Source organism: Stylophora pistillata, chromosome 5, assembly GCF_964205215.1.
Source record: "Stylophora pistillata chromosome 5, jaStyPist1.2, whole genome shotgun sequence".
NCBI lineage: Eukaryota > Metazoa > Cnidaria > Anthozoa > Scleractinia > Pocilloporidae > Stylophora > Stylophora pistillata.
The window spans coordinates 8,944,797-8,968,207 of NC_142523.1; the positions used below are offsets into that span (position 1 = coordinate 8,944,797).

The window sequence follows — 23,411 nt, forward strand, 5'->3', positions numbered from 1 at the left end:
TGCAGCAGACAGTAAAGAGAATTACTAATGAGATCTTGAGAGTGAAAGGATTAAGTGATCTTTACACGGTTAAGAGCGCCGAACTTTTCATCAGCGAGCCTAATACCTCGGGTACAGATTAAAGAACAGCTTCTTCAATAGTTCTTATGCTTTATTGAAAATTCGCCCCAAGCCTCTTTTCGACTAAACTTTTAACGAATCTTGAACGACTGATTTCGGCTCTGATGAAAGGCTTTTGCGCTGAAGCAAAAGCAATTCTCTCAAGGATTTAGGAAGCAGTTTTCGCGGAACTGTTGTGAGAACTGTTTGGGACACTGGAATCGAGCGAAAAGAAAACTGACTAGATTTTCGAGGGATGATACATTAAGTGGTTTGTTACATATTTAGACTTTCCCCTTAAACCATCATATGGCAAAAACATGCTGTTGTATTCGGCGCGGGCAATAATTACGCAATTGTATTCCGGTCGGGGTAAATTTGTATTTGATCAGGGGTAGGTTGACCAAGAATCAACCAATAACAGTGCTCGTTTTGTTGAGTGAAAGTCTAGGTATATAACAATATTTAATATTTTTCGTAAAAAGTTTGGCGTCTAAACATGACCTTTAATATCTGACGTTATCTTTTCATGAAAGAAAGGTTTCTCGCCAGTGTCGGTTATTATTTGTTGTTTTTCAAGACAATTTTGCAGATTAGATGTTGGTGATAACGGCCTCAGTATGATCACTGATGCAGAAACGGAAGAAAAGAACGATGAACCACTGTGTTATATGTGACGACTTAAATTAACCTTACAAGCTTTTTCTTACCTAAAAATATTTTAAAAGTTTTTACAGATTTTTTTAAATTTGAATTTGAACATTCTAGGAAATGTAAATCGTATTCGATTGACGCCAGTTGAAGAATGTTGATTTCATTAAATGAATCAGTGGTAACGAGTTGCCAGTACGGGACTTGAAATTACTGCTTCAAAATGAACGCTGGAATTGGCCGAACCATGAACATGTCGCTCAAGGGGCATGTTGCTTCGTGTAGCCTTGATCTTTGTTGTTGTTGTATGAGATGCAGAGCCACAAAAGCTTCGTAAATTCTCTTAAAAATTGTGTGTTTACAAACCGTTCTTCTGTTCATGATGGGTTGAGGAAATCTTTGATCTGTGTGGGGAAGTGAAAATGACCGTATTCTATCACAATACAATTGACTTTTCCCCCCATGAAGCTCTAGCAGTGAATTTCTACAGTCCCCCTTTCCCCTCCCCCCTTTATACTCTGTAGGAGGCGAAAGAGTATAAAGAGTGATCACAAACTTACCAGTTAACAAATGCATACTACCATTCTCAGTTGAGTGAGAAGCGACAAAAGTTATACGACAGCGGAAGTGTTACCACACCGGAAGTCAGTTCTGTCGCTGACCAGTTTTACTTGCGACTAGGAGTTAAAGGACTTACATAAATTTATTTTTGTGATATATCAAAACTTTTATTCATAAACAACAGAACTTAACCCCAATTAAGGCAATCGTTTAGTTCTTAACTAGGGATATCGGAGACATTTAACGGCTAACATTGGCTTGCTTATTTGATGGTTGACAGTAAAAATATTGAGTTTTTGACGGTTGACGGCTAATAGTCTTAATATTTTGGCCATTTCACGGTTGACAGTTAATCCCATTGATACCCTCTTCCACATTTGACAGTTGGCGACGCGTAGCTCTTGAGATCTGATTAGCCAACGAAGAAAATTGCCTTTGACAACTTTACCGTCAAACCTCCGTCCCCAAACTTTGTCGGTGTCTCACTCAACTTATAATCGTAGTAAATGTTTAAACAAGTTTAAAAGTTCTAAGTCCTTAAAAAAGATAACTAACTGACTTAACTAATGGAGACACCTCTTTTGTAAAGGGTCTGATTGAATATGGCCGCCCCTATGGAATATACTGAGGAGCAGCTGAATTACTATAGGATCTGTTACATTGTCACCGATGTACTAACTGAAGGCCTTCGAACAATCTTCAAACAAGAATGGGACAATCGCTACAAGGCAACTCTGGGAGAATGGAAGGATCAGCCGAAAAATGGAATGGACTTTAAGAGCCATGAATCACCAGGAAACAGAAGAAAAAACGCCCTTCTCTTGAAAACTATCATCAATGGTGACAGAGCGGAATGGGATTGTGCCATGCTGTTTTATGCCATTCTTTATTCAGATTGCATCTGCAATCTCCATCCAGCTGTTCAGTCAAATGTGGATGTTCTCAGAAAATTTCGTAATGAAGACTTTGCGCATAGACCACGAGGCTACCTTTCCAGCGAATATTTTCAAGATGCGGTTTTAAAGGTAAATACTGCATTTCACGCACTCGGTCTTCCCACTCAGCAAATCCGTGAAATCCAAACTCAGACAAGTTTCCCGACGAGAGAGTTAAGAAATGTTCTGAAGAAAGTTGACAACCTTCAACAAGAAGTTATCGAGAAGGAAACAAAGCTTCAAGAAAAAGAAAGGGAACTACAAGAAAAAGCATCGCAACTCGATGAGAAAGACAAGGAACTTGCTGAAAAAGAAACGAAACTCGTAGAAAAAGAGAATCAACGACAGACCCTTGAGGTACAGCTGCAAACGAAGGTCTTACCATTTTGTATTCTTCCTCCTGGACCTACACACGACGTCTTCCCTCGCAGATCGGAGGTTGATAAAATCACACAACACCTCATAGAACTGAAAGATGCCAACCATGACAGCTTAAGCACCTTGTACTTACTCGGAAACCCTGGAAGTGGAAAATCTCAGCTGGCCCGTTTAGCAGCCAAGCGATTTTTCGACAAGAGCAAAGAAACTCCGTCAGCGATTTCATTTGTCATGACACTTAATGCAGAAAGTTCAGAAACACTTTTGGAATCGTATGTCTCCTTTGCTCGACACTGTAAATGTCCAGATTACTCAGTTACAGAAACTCGTAATTCCAAAGATCTGAGCACAGACGAAAAAATTGCAAGTCTCAAGACGCTAATAAGCGCAAAAATTGAGCTGTACACGTCGTGGTTGCTGATAGTTGATAATGTCACTAGTTTGTCACATGTACATACTTATTTGCCAGGTCCAGAAAATCAACAATGGGCGAGGGGCCAGTCACTGATAACGACACAAGACACCAAGTCTATTCCTTTAAAAAGCTCCTTCATTCAGCACATCTCAGTAAACAAAGGAATGTTACCTGATGATGCCTGCTCCATGTTAAGGCTCCTATCTGGTGTCACTGATGACGAGATAGAAAAAGAAATTGCACGAACTTTGGAGTACCAGCCACTGGCTTTGGCTAGTGCCGCCATCTATGTAAGACAAGTTCGGGATAGTAAAATAGCTTCAAAATTCAGCTGGACTGACTTTCTAAAGAAACTTGAGAAAGGGCAGCGAAGTACAATTGAGAATATTCTTGCCGAGACAAACCCAAGTTACCCAAAAACAATGACCACAGCGACAACACTCGCCTTAGAAAAGATAATGAGATCCGACACAGCTTTAGATCACTTGTTTACTTTTCTCTCTCTTTGTGTGCCACAACCAATACTAAAGGATATTGTCGTCGACTATATTATGGAAATGGAAGAGCAATTAGAAGATAAAGATGCGATTGAGGTAAAGATAAGTCGATGCCCATTGTTGTTGTTTGACAGAGAGGAGAGCGGCGTTTACATTCGAGTGCATGGAGTCGTCCATGACATTGTTAATTCAGTAACAAAGAAATCTGAAAAGGATAAGCAAATCAAATCCATACTAGGGGCTGTTTCATCCTTCTCCAAATTCGGGGATCAAGATTCTCTAGTCATTGGCACAAAAATTGTTCCTCATCTGGCAAAAGTGATTACAGAAGCCGAACATTTCTTTTCTGAAGACGGACTATCTCAAGTTGCTCAAATTGATATGTTCAACCTGCAGGACTATTCTAACGTCTTTACAACCCTCGGAATTATGTGCCACGAGCACTCTCAATATCCAGCGGCGAGAAGCTACTTTACAGCACTCCTAGCAATCGTCAATTTAAGAGACCCAAGTAATGAATTACGAAAAACAGCGATTTATGGTAACCTGGGTCTTGTCCACATGCACATGGGTGACCTAAAGAAGGCAAAACACTGTCACCAGCGAGCACTGGATGTTCGTCTAGAAAACCTCGGGCCTGAGCATGTTGATGTCGCAAATTCTTACAATAACTTGGGCCTTGTCCACCAGCAGCAGGGTGACCTAAAGCAGGCAAAAGACTGTTACGAGCGAGCACTGAATGTTTGGCTGAAAAAGCTCGGACCCTCGAATGTTCATGTCTCAGTATCTTACAATAACCTTGGCGATGTCCACCGGCAGCTGGGTGACCTAAAGCAGGCAAAAGACTGTCACGAGCGAGCGCTGGATGTTCAACTGAAAAAGCACGGACCTGAGCATGTTGATGTGGCAGTGTCTTACAATAACTTGGGCCTTGTCCACCAGCAGCAGGGTGACCTAAAGCAGGCAAAAGACTGTCACGAGCGAGCGCTGGATGTTCAGCTGAAAAAGCTCGGACCTTCGCATGTTGATGTTGCAATGTCTTACAACAACCTGGGCCTTGTCCACCGGCAGCAGAGTGACCTAATGCAGGCAAAAGACTGTCACGAGCGAGCGTTGGATGTTCAGCTGAAAAAGCTCGGACCTGAACATGTTGATGTTGCAAAGTCTTACAGTAACCTGGGCCTTGTCCACCAGCAGCAGGGTGACCTAAAGCAGGCAAAAGACTGTCACGAGCGAGCACTGAATGTTTGCCTGAAAAAGCTCGGACCTTCACATGTTCATGTTGCAACGTCTTACAATAACCTTGGCGATGTCCACCGGCAGCTGGGTGACCTGAACAGGGCAAAAGACTGTCACAAGCGTGCGCTGGATGTTCAGCTAAAAACGCTCGCACCTGAGCATGTTGATGTCGCAATGTCTTACAATAACCTGGGCCTTGTCCACCAGCAGCAGGGTGACCTAAAGCAGGCAAAAGACTGTCACGAGCGAGCGCTGGATTTTTGGCTGAAAAACCTTGGACCTTCCCATGTTCATGTTGCAACGTCTTACAATAACCTTGGCGATGTCCACCGGCAGCTGGGTGACCTAAAGCAGGCAAAAGACTTTAACGAGCGAGCACTAGATGTTTCGCTGAAAAAGCTCGGACCTGAGCATGTTGATGTCGCAATGTCTTACAATAGTCTGGGCCTTGTCCACCAGCAGCTGGGTGATCTAAAGCAGGCAAAAGAGTGTCACGAGCGAGCGCTGTGTGTTTGGCTAAAAAAACTCGGAGCTGAGCATGTTCATGTCGCAATGTCTTACGATAACCTTGGCGATGTCCACCGACAGCTGGGTGACCTGAAGCAGGCAAAAGACTGTCACGAGCGAGCGCTGGATATTCGGCTGAAAAAGCTCGGACCGGAGCATGTTGATATCGCAATGTCTTACAATAACCTGGGCCTTGTCCACCACCACCAGGGTGACCTAAAGCAGGCAAAAGACTGTCTCGAGCGAGCGCTGGATTTTCGGCTGAGAAAGCTTGGACCTTCGCATATTCATGTTGCAGCGTCTTACAATAACCTTGGCGATGTCCACCGGCAGCTGGGTGACCTAAAGGAGGCAAAAGACTGTCACGAGCGAGCACTAGATATTCAGCTGAATAGTCTCGGACCTGAGCATGTTGATGTCGCAGTGTCTTACGATAACCTGGGCCTTGTCCACCAGCAGCTGGGTGACCTAAACCAGGCAAAAGACTATCATGAGCAAGCGCTGGATTTTCGGCTAAAAAAGCTCGGACCTTCGCATGTTCATGTTGCAATGTCTTACAATAACCTTGGCGATGTCCAACGGCAGCTGGGTGATCTAAAGCAGGCAAAAGACTGTCACGAGCGAGCACTGAATGTTTGGCTGAAAAAGCTCGGACCTGAGCATGTTCATGTTGCAATGTCTTACAATAACCTGGGCATTGTCCACGAGCGGTTGGGTGACCTAAAGCAGGCAAAAGATTGTCACGAGCTAGCGCTGCATTTTCGGCTGAAAAAGCTCGGACCTTTGCATGTTCATGTTGCAATGTCTTACCTTAACCTTGGCGAAGTCCACCGGCAGCTGGGTGACCTAAAGCAGGCAAAAGACTGCAACGAGCGAGCACTGGATGGTAGCCTGAAAATGCTCGGGCCTGAGCATGTTGATGTCGCAATGTCTTACAATAACCTGGGCCTTGTCCACAAGCAGCTGGGTGATCTAAAGCAGGCAAAAGACTGTCACGAGCGAGCACTGAATGTTTGCCTGAAAAAGCTCGGACCTTCGCATGTTCATGTCTCAATGTGTTACAATAACCTTGGCTATGTCCACCGGCAGCTTGGTGACCTAAAGCAGGCAAAAGACTGTCACGAACGAGCGCTGGATATTAAGCTAAAAAAGCTCGGACCTGAGCACGATGATGTCGCAATTACTTACGGTAAGCTAGGCCTTGTCCACCAGCAGCAGGGTGACCTAAAGCAGGCAAAAGAGTGTCATGAGCGAGCGCTGGATGTTCGGCTGAAAAAGCTCGGACCTGAGCATGTTGATGTCACAATGTGTTACAATAACCTGGGCCTTGTCCACCAGCAGCTGGGTGACCTAAATCAGGCAAAAGAGTGTCACGAGCGAGTGCTGGATGTTCGGCTGAAAAAGCTCGGACCTGAGCATATTCATGTAGCAACGTCTTACCATAACCTTGGCAATGTTTACCGGCAGCTGGGTAACCTAAAGCAGGCAAAAGACTGTCACGAGCGAGCGCTGGATGTTTGGCTAAAAAAGGTCGGACCTGAGCATGTTGATGTCGCAATGTGTTACAATAACCTGGGCCTTGTCCACCAGCAGCTAGGTGACCTAAACCAGGCAAAAGAGTGTCACGAGCGAGCGCTGGATGTTTGGCTGAAAGAGCTTGGGCCTGAGCATGTTAATGTCGCAATGTATTACAATAACGTGGGCCTTGTCCACCAGCAGCTGGGTCATCTAAAGCAGGCAAAAGACTGTCACGAGCGAGCGCTTGATGTTCGGCTGAAAAAGCTCGGACGTTCGCACGTTGATGTTGCAATGTCTTACAATAACCTTGGCGATGTTCACCGGCAGCTGGGTGACCTAAAGGAGGCAAAAGACTGTCACGAGCGAGCACTTGATGTTTGGCTGGAAAAGCTCGGACCTTTGCATGTTCATGTAGCAATGTCTTACTATAACCTTGGCAATGTCCACTGGCAGCTGGGTGACCTGAAGCAGGCAAAAGACTGTCACGAGCGAGCGCTGGATGTTCGGCTGAAAAAGCTCGGACCTTCGCATGTTGATGTTGCAACGTCATACCATAACCTTGGGAATGTCCATCGGCAGCTGGGTGATCTAAAGCAGGCAAAAGACTGTAACGAGCGAGCACTGGATGGTTGGCTGAAAAAGCTCGGGCCTGAGCATGTTAATGTCGCAATGTCTTACTGTAACCAGGGCCTTGTCCACCAGCAGCAGGGTGACCTAAAGCAGGCAAAAGACTGTCACGAACGAGCTCTGGAAGTTCGGCTGAAAAAGCTCGGACCTTCGCATGTTGATGTTGCAACGTCTTACGATAACCTTGGCGATGTCCACCGGCAGCTGGGTGATCTAAAGCAGGCAAAAGACTATCACGAGCGAGCGCTAGATGTTTGGCTGAAAAAGCTCGGACCTGAGCATGTTGATGTCGCAATGTGTTACAATTACCTGGGCCTTGTCCACCAGCAGCTGGGTGACCTAAGGCAGGCAAAAGAGTGTCACGAGCGAGCGCTGGATTTTCTGCTTAAAAAGCTCGGACCTTCTCATGTTCTTGTTGCAATGTCTTACAATAACCTAGGCGAAGTCCACCGGCAGTTGGGTGACCTAAAGCAGGCAACATTTTGTAACGAGCGAGCACTGGATGTTTGGCTGACAAAACTCGGGCCTGAGCATGTTGATGTCGCAATGTCTTACAATAACCTAGGCCTTGTCCACCAGCAGCTGGGTGATCTACAGCGGGCAAAAGACTGTCACGAGCGAGCGCTGAATGTGCGGCTGAAAAAGCTCGGACCTTCGCATGTTGATGTTGCAATGTCTTACAATAACCTTGGCGATGTTCACCGGCAGCTGGGTGACCTAAAGCAAGCAAAAGACTGTCACGAGCGAGCACTGGATGTTTGGCTGGAAAAGCTCGGACCTTTGCATGTTCATGTCGCAATGTCTTACTATAACCTTGGCATTGTCCACTGGCAGCTGGGTGACCTGAAGCAGGCAAAAGACTGTAACGAGCGAGCGCTGGATGTTCGGCTGAAAAAGCTCGGACCTGAGCATGTTGATGTGGCAGTGTCTTACAATAATCTTGGCGAAGTCCACCAGCAGCAGGGTGACCTAAAGCAGGCAAAAGACTGTCACGAACGAGCTCTGGAAGTTCGGCTGAAATTGCTCGGACCTTCGCATGTTGATGTTGCAACGTCTTACGATAACCTTGGCGATGTCCACCGGCAGCTGGGTGATCTAAAGCAGGCAAAAGACTGTAACGAGCGAGCGCTGGATGTTTGGCTGAAAAAGCTCGGACCTGAGCATGTTGATGTTGCAACGTCATACCATAATCTTGGGAATGTCCACCGGCAGCTGGGTGATCTAAAGCAGGCAAAAGACTGTAACGAGCGAGCACTGGATGGTTGGCTGAAAAAGCTCGGGCCTGAGCATGTTAATGTCGCAATGTCTTACTATAACCAGGGCCTTGTCCACCAGCAGCAGGGTGACCTAAAGCAGGCAAAAGACTGTCACGAACGAGCTCTGGACGTTTGGCTGAAAAAGCTCGGACCTTCGCATGTTGATGTTGCAACGTCTTACGATAACCTTGGCGATGTCCACCGGCAGCTGGGTGACCTGAAGCAGGCAAAAGACTGTCACGAGCGAGCGCTGGATATTCGGCTGAAAAAGCTCGGACCTGAGCATGTTGATATCGCAATGTCTTACAATAACCTGGGCCTTGTCCACCAGCAGCAGGGTGACCTAAAGCAGGCAAAAGACTGTCTCGAGCGAGCGCTGGATTTTCGGCTGAGAAAGCTTGGACCTTCGCATATTCATGTCGCAATGTCTTACGATAACCTGGGCCTTGTCCACCAGCAGCTGGGTGACCTAAAGCAGGCAAAAGACTGTCACGAGCGAGCGCTGGATGTTCAGCTGAAAAAGCTCGGACCTTCGCATGTTGATGTTGCAAGGTCTTACAACAACCTGGGCCTTGTCCACCGGCGGCAGAGTGACCTAATGCAGGCAAAAGACTGTCACGAGCGAGCGTTGGATGTTCAGCTGAAAAAGCTCGGACCTGAGCATTGTGATGTCGCAACTTCTTACAATAACCTAGGCCTTGTCCACCAGCAGCTGGGTGACCTACAGCAGGCAAAAGACTGTCATGAGCGAGCGCTGTATGTCTGGCTAAAAAAGCTCGGACCTGAACATGTTCATGTCGCAATGTCTTACGATAACCTTGGCGATGTCCACCGGCGACTGGGTGACCTGAAGCAGGCAAAAGACTGTCATGAGGGAGCGCTATATGTTCGCCTTAAATTATTTGGTCCGGAACACGTCAAGGTAGCGAATACTTACATAAACCTGGGCGCTGTGCACAATTATTGGGGTCACATCCAAAAAGCAAAGGAGTGTTATGATCTTGCATTGGCCATTTATGTCAAGAACTTTGGCCCTGAAGGTGGCGAGGTGAGATTTGTTCAGAATGTACTTGCTCAGCTACGTACAGCAGAACTTAACATTAGTAACCCATAAAGTTCAACAATCATAAATTTTTTAAATCGTAATTGTTTAGGGCGTTATGCTCGTTACTCGTAGATCAGGGAAGATCAAATCAAAACTGAGAGTTCAAAGAAAGATATGAAGGCTTCATTGTGTACAGCATACTAATACAGAATTAAGCCAAGCAACACCTAATGCGATGCATAGTAATCTAGTAAATTTAAGGAACAACAGACAATATTCCCCTGTAAGGCAGACTTCTAGCAATTAACATTACAAGTTAAAGAGCTGATCAGAGTGCGGTCTTTTACGTTTGGCACGTGCTGTAACCGATCTGTAAAAGGCAGAGGTGAAAACCACATTTAAATCTCAGGAACTTTTGCAAGCTCACTCATGTAACCATAGCAACACTAGACTAAAAAGGACAGAATGTTTAAAATTTGAAACGCGGTGCAGTTTTTTTTCCCCTAGATTACGACACTAGTAGAGAAATCAAGCTTCAAACTTACGCCTCAGATGTCTCTCAAAAGGGATAGGAAACATTTTTTATACATCATAGTCTCATATTTGCTGGAATAATCCGTTTTATTTCGATCGTCAAAATGCATTTGGAGTAAATTCGGCTACGTTGATACCAACACTTGAGCTGAGCGGTCCTCAGCGATAGTTTTTTTTTTTTTTTAATGCTTTTGCCCTAAAAAGTAGTCTTAATGGATTAAGGATATTAAGGCTTTAAATTTTATTTAAAATTACGCCACATCAATTAATACATACCGTTGCTATAGATTTATAGGCATCTATGTGACATGCGCAGATGTTATTCAGTTCTGTCTGTGTAATATAGAATCAATACCTGTCACTCGCTATCAGGATTTTTACATAACATAGAGACATCAGTCGTAACAGTTTAAAAAGTCGTCTGTGACTTTGTTGCAACGATTTTTTTACTTTTTTCGCAGTATGGTTCCTCTAGACCAAGTAAGTTTAATTTCTAGTTTTTGATATCGAAGTAACTCGTTAAAAATTTGAAAATTGTTCATAGTTGAATCGTGAACAATAGTAGCTATTGGCCTGCTGTAGGTATTGTAATTTTATGATTAAAGGCGATGAAACCTACAACAATCTTACCATTAGTAGGTTAGCTCAGCCTGATTATTAAAGGAGTTACGTTATTGCATTTGTATAGTTTTTGTGTTGCGTTTTATTAGTGGGAAAGGTTCGTTGATAGAGCAAATACCTCTAGAAATCTGTATACCCTAGAATTCCGTTTTGCAAAAAACCGCGCGTAGAATCCACATGGACCTAATCATACGCATTTGTCAGTCATTTTCGCGGCGTGAACACGAGCTTGCTGACACACCAAATAGAGCAGCGGTGTAAGCCGCTTTACGTAAGGAGCACAGAAATTCGTACATGTGAAATCATAGCTACTCCACTACCTGCCAACCTACGAAGCTCTTGTTTCCATAAGCATCAAGAAAGCTCTATCTCCTATTCGATTCCCAATCAACCTAGAAATGGTTTAAGAGTTCGTGTCTTGTAGCGCATTCTCTGCAAAGCAATTAGGTTGAAGTTTGAGGCGAACAGAGCCTGGCGTGAGAGGAGGTTGGGTAGAGCTCGAAGGACGATTGTTGCGTGTGGTCCGCTGCATCCTTCCGTGCGTATGTCTCGTGTTTACCTCCTCTGGCCTAAAATTCCGAGTCTCCTTCGCAACCGTTCTTTAGTTAACGGTTTCTTCCTAATGAACAACTTTCCTTTCCCATTAGTTGAGGATATAGGCTTTTATAGATTGCGCCAGTAGAAGTAGCATATTATCATTATTGTTTTTTAAGTATTGTCTTTTTTCTTTTCCAGTTCCTTTGGACACTTTTCAATCCGAGATTTAGCTGAGTGCTTGTGTTACAACCAAGTTTTCCTTGGTGTCTTATGAAATTCATATCATGCTCAAAAAGCCCATTTAAATACTTATATTGTGTTCCAGATGCGTGTAGATCTAATTATAAAAGACTTTTGAAAAGTGAATGTTTTACATTTAGGAATTACGAATTGCTCTGAAGCTCAAAAAGTAGTTGATCTTGTGGGCCGGGCCGAGCGAACTTTAGGTAAAATTGTTGGGTTACAATCCACAAGGCCATTGACTAACTTGAGAAAGAATATCAAGTCAACATACTCATGCCAGTACGTTAAGGGCAATAGTTTCAGTTTCATGAGTCTCTCTTTGTATGACATATCGCAACGGAACGGTAGTCCCAAAATAAACTTTGTGGCACGTCTCTGAATTCGTTCAACTTGTCTAATGAGTTTCTTCCGTTGTAAGGCCCACACCTAGGTAGCGTAGCCAAGGTGAGGTCGAACAAGGGCAAGATACATCGAACGCCTTATACTTGTGCTCTTGATGGTTCTTGAATTCCGTCTAACGTATCCGAGTGTCCGGTTAGCTTTGGTGTACATTTCAGAGACTTGTGGAGAGATACTAAATTGGAAGATTCGAAATTGATAACGCTATAGATGAACAGCTTTGACTGCTAGTCTTTCTTCCAAAGACAATGATTCAGTCTAAGGCATGTACAGCAACAGTCTACAAACTGTTTATATAATCTCTTATACGTAGAAAAAGCTCTTCTTCTTAATTCTCTCGAGGAATAAAATGAATTAAACTTTACAAAGTTCATTTCATAAATGAGTAGGTTTCTAAACATATCAAACTGTTTCCCCACTGCGATGGACATTTGTTTTTGTCGGTTCCAGCCTGGCGCGGCCGCTAACCCAGATGCCCTCCTGAGCAAATTTTCAAAATGGCGGACAAGCCAAAGAGAGAGATAAGAGAAGCAAAGCGATTCTGCAACGAATAATCAGCATACACCCCTGTTAAAAAGGTCATTTCACAGAGAAAAGATACAAAATTGTATGATATTGAAGTCACGGAGGTTGACAAACCCAACAAGAGACTGAAAATTCACTACATTGGCTACAGTACACACTTCGATGAGTGGAGACCCTTCGGGGTTCTGTCCGCGTGTACCGGTTCACAAGAGCCAATACAAAAGACCAAACAATACACAATAGCTAACCGATAACTCCTAAACAAAGAAAGAACAATGGTAATTCCCTTGTGAACCGGTACACCAGGACAGAACCCCCTTCGGGGACGGTGAGGCATCTGAATATTTTCCTTCGAAATTGTATAGATTAGTAGGCTGCAACAAAAATTTATTGGACGACGTTTAGGGTAAAAACAGCAATCTAACCTGAAAAAAATGTATTTATTCCGACTCTTTCGGAAAATAACTTTACAAATCTTACTTGTTTATCTCGTAAGTAAACGATGGTGAAGCGCTTTCCGAGCTACCCGATTCTTCTCCCACTGCTTTCACGCTTATAAAACAGGAAACGAGCAAAAGGAGGAAGGTGTGGCTGTTTTGAATAGCCATTTGACGAGGTTCAATCTGCTCCTTCTTCGACAATTTACATATCAAAACAAAGGAAATTTGTTCCTCTCTTTGATTTTGGCGGTACATTTTCAATATGCGCTTGCGAAAGAGAGAAATAGCCCAAGACTCCTTGCTCGGTCTTGTTTTGACCACGAACGCCTTCTTAATTTTGACGGACCCGCTCAGGAAAAGGTGAAAATGACGAGGGAAAAACTTTACTTTGTAGTACGAAAATACACAAAATGGAAAGCCATGATATCTTAGTTCAATATTTCGGTGGTACATTGTTAACTTTTTATACAGAGAGTCGGCAAGATGATATAACATCCAAAAATCGCACTCGATTTGAGTGGGCTGATGAAGTGGGCGTGGTCATGAAATTCAGTAAGAGACTGTTTGTACCCCGTGAGTTTGATATGTTTCCTGCTTGCCCGATACGATATTTTGACGAGAAACTAAACTGTCTTTGTACGAAGAAAACATCAGTTGGTATTTTTAGATCTGTCTTTGTCTTGCTCCAGCTGTGTCCATATGTTATCCTTATCTTAATTTGTTTCTGATACAACGATTAAGATAATATCGTACCCCGACCTTCCACGTTGCAATGATTCGTACGGTAGGATCTGGGCACAAGATTAACACTACCCAACATACTCACATATGATACCTGTAGAACTGAGCGGTTAGAGGAAATGTCCTACCCCTCAGTCACACTTGGTGGACCAGGTCAGCGCTTTGGGATTTGAACTCTATTCTGAAGTAAATTTCTCTTTTGTTCCAAAAAATTTGCATGGCTGGTAGCGACGTGTGTGAAAGCGAGTTATTGTCCGTACTCCTAAATAAAAACAGAAGCATTCTAATGGACATCACGAGATCGACCCGTTGAAAATATTTGGTTCACCTTCGCTTTTCTGCCGAAGACTGCGGAACTTACTTACTTGTCATCTGTTCATTGACTCTTTAAGAGCTCGACTTTTCAGTTCCCAAACTTCTAAAGCGGTAAGCCTCATCGATTCTTATTTTGTCTCAAGAAATTGAATAAAACTTTCGGACGATTTTGGTAGATATCTTATTAGATCTTTTGTTGTGCAATATCGCTGAGAATTTTTACGAGTTCTGCCGTATTTTTACGAGCCCGTAGGGCGAGTCAAAATACAAACAAAGAGGATATTTCTGGAGTACAAATATCGCATGATATTTGTACTCGTCTCGCGCATCTTTTGTACTCTACGAAGCACAGTTGGATAATAATTTGCATTATTTAATGCAGCAGTCTTTATTTTTCTCTTTTTAAACTGTTAGATAGATAGATTCGTATCTTTCTCAAAACTTATATATTTTATTCTTTGTCAACTTTAAAACTAATTTTTCTTCAAAAATATATCGGGAAAAATAAAATTCATGCCGTTTTACTTTGAACTAAATATGCTTTCTGTCCTCTTCTTGTAACTGACCGCGTTGCAGTACAAAATTCTGTTTTTCGACCCATTTGAGAAACTGTGCTTTGCTTCCTCAATACAGTAGAACCTCACAATCGTTAACTCGAACAGGATTGAACTTCCCTTGAATTTGAAGTCGTTTAACTCAACTAATTTTACCGTTCCTTAGCTCAAATTTACCCTGATAAAGTCGTTCGAGAAACGTCCGGGTATCAAAACATAACTGACTGACCGATATGAACTAAATAATCGCGATCGAAATGAACTTGGTAACGTTTATGAAAAAGTAACTCGTGTAAACGTTCTTACACTGAACAAAGTAAAGGTTCCAAAAAACGACGGTTATTTTACAAGAATTGTATACACGTGGTTCGAAATTAATTATAACCGGGATTATTTCAATTCAAATCCAATCCCGATAACTCGAAGCTTTACTAATTCGAATTATTTTTCATTTCCCTTTGGAGTTCGAGTTAGCAGGATTCTCCTGTGGATTGCCAACTGAAACAACAGGTTTAAGTATGAAAACGTATGCGATCTCGCGGTTACTTTATTCATCATTACGGATGCAATTAAGTTACATGTTCTGCTGGGTCAAGCAAACAAGTTGCAAACAACGTTAACATCTCACAAGGGTACTTTATAGAAGGAATTTCAAGTTACCACCCGATACATACTGTAGATATGATAAATGAAATTCAGAAAAGATTTTTGTGGGCTAGTACCGGCTATCATTTGTTGTTTTTCAAGACAACTTTATAGATAAGATATCGATGATTGCAGCCTTTGCATGATCACTGATGCGGAAATCGAATAAAAGACCGCCAATCCGCTGTGTTATTTATCACGAGTTAAACTGCTCTTACATGCCTTTTCTTCTCTTGAAATGTTTTAAATTTCAATTTTGATCTTACGACAAAGAAAAATCTATACCTTGAGAAATGTCGTTTTGTTCATTTAAATGACTTCATTTGAAGAATGTCTATTCGATTTAATGAATGAGTTCCCAGGTTTAACACGCGATTTTGCTATTACAGCGTCCAAACGAATGCTGGAATTGGCCGAGCCAGTACCAGGTCGTTCAAAGAGCATTTTGTTTCGCGTGGCCTCGATCGTTGTTGTTGTTGTATGAGATGCAGAGCCAGAAAAGCTTCGTAAATTCTCTTAAAATTTGTGTTTGCAAACCTTTCTTTTATCAATTATGGGCCGAGGAGATCTTCGATCTGTGTGGGAATGTAAAAATCACTGTTGAAATAATAATAATTAAATTAACTTGAAAAAATGACGTTTTCTTCGAGTTTTTTAATTTGAATTCAAACATTCTAGGAAATGTAAATTGTATTCAACTGAAGTTAGTTGAATAATGTCGATTCGAACAAATGAATGAATGAGTTGTCAGTAACACGCGACTTTTCTATTACTGCGTCCAAATAAATGCTGGGACTTGCCGACTCAGTAAGTCAGTAAGCAGGTCGCCTAAGGGACATATTGTCTCGCGCGGCCTCGATCTTAATCGATGTCGTATGAGATGTATCGAAAATTCTCTTAAAATTGTGTGTTGGCAAACCTTTTTTATATCCATGATGGGCCGAGGAAATCTTTGATCTATGTAGGAATGTGAGAATGACCGTCTTGTATCACATTACCATTGACCCCCCCCTTCATCAACCTTTATAACATTCTTATCATCATTGGTCCCTGAGACCACTCGAACAATAAATTTCGTGACTACACATGCACAATCTGGTGTTTCTCAAAGTAAGAGCATGTAACGGACATTTCAAATTTAGGGTTTGATTGGATCAATGTATCTGAGCAACTTCGAAGCTACCCTTCCTCTAAATCAACATTAGCCCTAACTTGTTGTCAATTGACTTTAGTTGGGCTAAGTGAGGGGTGGGTGTGCAGTTTCTCAGATACTGACATTGATCCGTTAGTTTAGGTCCAGGTTCTTCCTGGAGCATAGGCCATCGACAATCTCCCTTCTCCACCTCGCACAGTCCTGGGTTAGCCAATCAAGTGTGGTCCATGTTACCAGATGTGACCCCTGCTCCCCAGCCTGAGCATCTCGCTGTAAGGTGTTCTTTATGCGTCTTCTTGTCCTTGCAAGGGTTGTCGAGAACCTGTATGAAACGAAACCCTTCTCAAATATTAATGTTAATTATCCCTTTCTTCTTACCTCCATGGTAAACACAAACTTACCAGTTAACAAATACATACTACTAATTTTTGTTCAATGAGGAGCGAAGAAAGTTTGGCGCCTAAGTTTTGAGGTTTGAATCGAGTTTTTGTCATGGGAAACCAGCTCCGTTTCCAGCTCCCAATTGGCGACGTGCCAATTGCCTCCTTTTGGCGGCCTTCCATATTTCACGGTTGGCGACGCGCATCTCTTGATATTTAGTTACCAAACGAAGAAAATTGCTAGTGACAACTCTACAGTTAAACCCCCCTCCCCAAACTTTCTCCGTGTTCCACTCAACTCATAATTGTAGTAAATGTTCAACCAAGTTAAAAAGTTCTAAGTCCTTGGAAAAGGTAAACAAGTTGTTACAACTAACTGACTTGACAAATGGAGACACTGCCTTTGTATAGGGTCTGATAGAATATGGCCGCTCCAGTGGAATACAATACAGAGCAATTGAATTTCTACAGGATCTATTACATTGTCACGGATGTACTAACTGAAGGCCTGCGGGAAATCTTCAAACAAGAATGGGACAATCGTTACAAGGCAACCCTAGGAGAATGGAAAGATGAACCGAAAAATGGAATGGACTTTTGGAACGGTGAGTCGCCAGGAAAGAGAACTAGAAACGCTCGTCTCTTAAAAACTATGACCAATGGTGACAGAGTGGATTGGGATTGCACCATGCTGTTTTATGCCATTCTTTATTCCGATTGCATTTGGGGTATCAATCCAACTGTAAAATCGAATGTGAGTCACCTCAGGATATTTCGCAATGAAGAATTTGCGCATATGCCACGAGGCCACCTTTCCAGTGGAGATTTCCAAAATGCGATTTTTAAGGTAAGTAATGCATTTCACGCACTCGGTCTTTCGACTCTACAAATCTGTGCAATCCAAACGCAGACAAGTTTTCAGACGAAAGAGTTAAGAGATGTTATGAAAAAAGTTGACGATCTTCGATAAGAGGTTGTAAAGAAGAATACAAAACTTAAAGAAAAAAGACAAGGAACTGGAAGGAAAAGAGAATCAACGACATACTCTTTAGGAACAGTTCCAGACCAAAGTCTTCCCGTCTTGTATTCTCCCTCTTGAACCTACACATGACGTCTTCCCTCGCAGATCGGAGGTTGATAAAATAACACAACACCTCATAGAACTCAAAGATGCCAACCATAACAGCTTAAGCACCTTGTACTTATCCGGAAACCCTGGAAGTGGAAAATCTCAGCTGGCACGTCTTGCTGCCAAGCGATTTTTCGACGAAAGCAAAGAAACTCCCTCTGCGATTTCCTTTGTCATGACACTCGATGCCGAAAATCTAGAAACACTTTTGGAATCGTATGTCTCTTTCGCTCGACACTGCAAATCTCCGGATTACTCAGTTACAGACACTTATAATTAAAAAATCTGAGCACAGACCAGAAAATTGCAAGTCTCAAGACACTAACAAATGCAAGAATTGGACTTTTCACGTCGTGGTTGCTAGTAGTTGACAATGTCACCAGTTTGTCTCATGTACATACTTAGTTGCCAGCTCCAGGAAACCAACAATGGATGGGAGGCCAGGTGCTAATAATAACACAAGACACCAAGTCTATTCCTTTAAAAAGCTCCTTCATCCAGCACATCTCAGTAAGCAAAGGAATGTTTCCTGATGATGCCAGCTCCTTGTTAAGGCTGCTTTCTGGTGTCACTGATGACGAGATGGAAAACGAAATTGCACGGTCTTTGGACCACCAGCCACTTGCTTTGGCCAGTGCTGCAGTCTACGTCAGACAAGTTCGGGAAGGTAAAATAGCTCCAAACTTCGGCTGGATTGACTATCTGAAGAAACTTGAAAAAGGACAGCGACGCACAACTGAGAACCTTCTAGCCGAGACAAACCCAAGTTACCCAAAAACAATGACCACAACTATAACACTCGCCTTGGAAAAGGAAATTAGTTCCGACAGAGTTATAGAGCACTTGTTCACTTTTCTCTCTCTTTCTGCGCCACGACCAATATTAAAAGATATTGTTGTCGAGTACATTATGGAAATGGAAAAGGAATATAAAGATAAAGATGCAATTGGCGTAAAGATAAAGCGATGCCCATTGTTATTGTTTGACGAAGAGGAGAGCGGTGTCTAGATTCGAGTGCATGGAGTCGTCCATTACGTTGCTAATTCAGTAACAAAGAAATGTACAAAGGATGAGCAAATCAAATCCATACTGGGAGCTGCTTTATCCTTCTCCAGATTTGAGGATCAAGATTCTCTATCATTGGCACGAAAATTGTCCCTCATTTGGCAAAAGTGATTATAGACGCCAACCCCTTCTTTTCAAAAGAAGGAATATCGCAAGTCGCTCAAATTGGTGGATCAACTTTGCAGGACTATTCTAACGTCTTTACAACTCTCGGAAGAAGGTGCTACGAGCACTCTCAATGTCCAGCTGCAAAAAGCTACTTCACAGCAGTACTAGCCATCATCGAATTGAGAGATACAAACGATGAATTAGTAAAAACAGATATTCATAGTGACTTGGGTCTTGTCCACTGGCAGCTGGGTGACTTAAACCAGGCAAAGTACTGTCACGAGCGAGCGCTAGATGTTCGGCTGAAAAATCTCGAACCTGAGCATGTTGATGTCGCCATGTCATGCAATAACCTGGGTCTTGTCTACGGGCAGCTAGATGACCTAATGCAGGCTAAAGACTGCCACGAGCGAGCGCTAGATGTTCGGCTGAAGAAGCTCGGAGCTGAGCATGTTGCTGTCGCAATGTCTTGCAATATCCTGGGCATTGTCCACTGGCACCTGGGTGACCTAAAGCAGGCAAAAGACTGTCACGAGCGAGCGGTGGACGTTTTGCCGGAAAAGCACGGACCTGAGCATGTTGATGTCGCATCGTCTTACAATAACCTAGGTCTTGTCTACTGGCACCTGGGTGACCTAAAGCAGGCAAAAGGCTGTCTCGAGCGAGCGCTTGATGTTAGGCTCAAAAAGCACGTACCTGAGCATGTTGATGTCGCAACGTATCATAATAACCTGGGTGGTGTCCACCAGAAGCTGGGTGATCTAAAGGGGGCAAAAGATTGTCACGACCGAGCCCTAGATATTCGGATGAAAAAGCACGGACCTGAGCATGTCCATGTCGCAATGTCTCACAGTAATCTGGGTCTTTTCCACTAGTTTCTGGGGACCTAAATCAGGCGAAAGACTGTCACAAGCGAGCGCTAGATGTAAGCCTGAAAAAGCTTGGGCCCGAGCATAATGATGTTGCAATGTCTTACCATAACCTGGGACTTGTCCACTGGCAGCTGGCTGACCTAAAGCAAGCAAAAGACTACTACAAGAAAGCGCTGGATATTTGGCTAAAAAATCTCGGACCCGAGCATGCTCATGTCGCAATTTCTTATAATAACCTGGGTCTGGCCCACTGGCGGCTGGGTGACCTAAAGCAGACCAAAGACTGTCTCGAGCGAGCGCTGGATGTTCGGGTGAAAAAGCTCGTACCTGACCATGTTGATGTCGCAACGTCTTACAATAACCTGGGTACTGGCAGCTGGGTGACATAAAGCAGGCAAAAGACTGTAACGAGCGAGCGCATAATTGTCTAAAAATGTCCAGTTCGGAACTTGTCACGGTAGCAGATACTTACAAAAACGTGGGTGTGTTGCACATTTATCAGGGTCAGATACAGGAAGCAAAGGAGTGTTTTGATCGCGCATTGGCGATATGTATCAATACCTTTGGCCCTGAAGATGAGAAAGTACGAGTCGTTCGGGATACACTTACGCGGCTACATCAGGAAAGAGAGAGAACATGTGGACCAGAACCTGTTCGTAAATAGGAAGTAGTAGTTTTTACTTGGATAACATACTGAAAGTTTAAACCTTAGTCTGGAAGATGTTAAAGCAATGGATTTCCAGATAAGTCTGGCTCAGCTATATTAATTAAATAAGGGAAAATGTAGGGTGTTTCAGAGCTGTTTGTAAAACGAAAGATAGTCCTTTGGGTTCGTGATGAGACTTGCACCTGGTTGTTTCGAATACATTGTATTATGAGAGCATAGAAATGAGCATTAGTAACACATAAAATTCGATAATCTTAAATTCGCAGTTTTTTTTTTCAAGCGCGTTAGGCTTGTCACTCGTAGATCAGTGAAGAACAAATCGGAATTGATAATTCAAACAAAAACATAAAGAATTTAGTATACAGCATAACCCACACAGAGTAAGTCAAGCAATACCTAATTATGTTGCCTTGCAATGTAGAAAATTTGAGAAAAAGCAGAAAAAAAAATTCCTGTGGGATAGACTTCTGTCAGTAACGTTTGGCACGTGCCGCAACCGATCCTACATATGTAAACCATCGTCAAATGTTTGGAGCTTTTGCGGGCTCACGCTCGAAACCATGGCAACACCAAACTAAAATGGCAGAATACTTGGAAAATTGAAAAGCGGTGCAGTTGTTCCTTACATTAAGACAGAAGTAGAGAAGTTAAGCTTAAAACTTTAGCCTCAGACGTCTCTCAAATAGGGCACGAAATACCTTTTGGACATCGTAGTTTCATCCTTGTATCCTTGCTGAAAACAACCGTTCGATTTCGATTGATAAAGTGCATCTCGTGTAATGGACCGGTCATTTATTAGAGGGGGGGAAGGGTGGGCTGGTGCATTTTAATTTTCCTATACATAAATTCCCGTGGGCCTTGCTCTTGCCACTGCATAACATAATGTGGCCTCCCTTCGAGTCTGTACACGAAATAGGATGACCCACCCTCAACCACAGAAGCAGTTTTAATACAACTGAACTAAAAGTCACCCAACTATTTAAAGCAAATGGCGAGTAGCCCTCCTCCCAGATTTAGTAGTTGTCACGGTGATCTGAATATCATCCCCATCCTCATCATCATCCTCATCATCATCCTCTGAACTCGAGACAACCTCGACAAGGACATAGTCCGTTTGAACGCTTTCATCATCACAAGATAAGTATTCCTCTTCCTTTTCACAACTGCAAAAAGGACTTCCCTCTTCTTGTGTACTGTAAAACCCTGTATCTGTTGTTGAGTAATGTGCCTTTGTACATCCATTAGCTTTGCATGCTTGTTTGATGCAGAGCAAAGCCTGTGATGCTTCAATAATTTAACGATATCTGCTATTCTAATGTGATAGGACTGCTATACACCATGTTATGTTGCTTTGTTACGCCATCATTTTGATAATAAGTCATATTTGACTTATTTTTGATTCCTTCAGTGTTGTTTCTTTTTTGTAGAACGGAAATTGGAATGCACAATAAGTACATGGCCATGGTTGCACAATTTTGATGCAGCCCCCTATTTTCAGTTACACAAGAAGGCATGACCCCCACCCCGTTTGCACCAGCCAACCCCCCCCCCTGTAATAAATGACTGGTCCCCAAGTTGGGCTACGTTGACTTCGCCACATGACCTGGGCGGTCCTCACCGATAGTCTTTTTTACATTTTTGCCATAAAAGGCAGTCTTGTTGGATCAAGGATATTAAGGCATTCAAAATTTTAAAAATTACGCTATACAATTAATGCCTATTGTTGCTATGGATTTATAGGCGTCTGTATGACATGCGCAGATGTTATTCAGCTCTGTCTGTGTAATATACAATCAAAACCTATCACAGGCCGTCAGGATTTTAACATAACATGGAGACATCAATTGTGACTGTTTAAAAGGTCGTCTGTGATTTTGCTGCTATTAATGTTTGGCTTTTCGGAGTAATTTTAATTTCTAGTTTCGATATCGAAGTAATCCTTTTACATTCGAAAACTGTTTATTGTTTAAATAATATAAATCCCGAACAACAGTAGTTTATATTATGGTTGACGGCGACGAAACCTACAACAATCTTTCATTAAATTGGCTAACTCAGGCTGATTATTAAAAGAGTTACGTAATGGCATTTGGGTAGTTTTTGTGTTGCGTTTTGGTGGTTGGGAAAGTTCGTTGTTAGAACAAATAAACCCAGAAAACCGTAAACTCTTGAATTCCGTTTGGTCAAAAAAAAAAGTTATTAATAACTCACGAATGCGTAGAATCCACATGGCTCTAATTATAATCATACTCCATTTGTCAGTCATTTTCACGGCATGAAGACAAGCTTGCTGATACACAAAACAAAACAGCAGTGTAAGCCACTTCACGTATGGAGCGCAGATATTTTTCTAAGTGAAAACCTGGCTACGCCACTACCGTCCCAACCTAACAAAAACCAGCCCTTCTTTCCGTGACCTTATTTTAAAAAACCACTCTCTCATATTTGATGCCCAATCAACCTAGAAATGGTTTAAGAATTTGTGTCTTGTGGCGTATTCTCTGCAAAGCAATTGTACTTTCCAACTTAAAAGTTGGAGGTGAACAGAGCCTGGCACCAGAGGAAGTCGGTAAGAGCTCGAAGGACGATTGTTGCGTGTGGTTCGCCGCATCCTCCTACGCGCAAGTCTCGTGTTTGCCTCCACTGGCCTGAGAATGGTAATTCTCCTTCGAAGCCGTTCTCTAGTTAACAGCTACTTCCTCACGAACTATATTCCTTTCCCTTTGTTTGAGAATATAGGCCCTTACAGACTTTG

The 23,411-nt window shown here is 42.8% G+C and overlaps 2 protein-coding genes across 3 annotated transcripts in view; both read left to right on the top strand.

Annotated features, from left to right (window-relative positions):
* Positions 1-23,411, top strand: part of LOC148730117 (uncharacterized) — a 63,259-nt gene that overhangs the window by 12,001 nt on the left and 27,847 nt on the right. The gene's annotated exons all lie outside the window — the stretch shown is intronic.
* On the top strand, positions 1,467-13,579 carry LOC148730120 (uncharacterized). Its single transcript, XM_088760588.1, has 2 exons — positions 1,467-9,731; positions 11,619-13,579. Exons 1-2 carry the CDS (start codon positions 1,914-1,916, stop codon positions 11,652-11,654), a joined length of 7,854 nt encoding a protein of 2,617 aa, XP_088616714.1. The 5' UTR covers positions 1,467-1,913; the 3' UTR covers positions 11,655-13,579.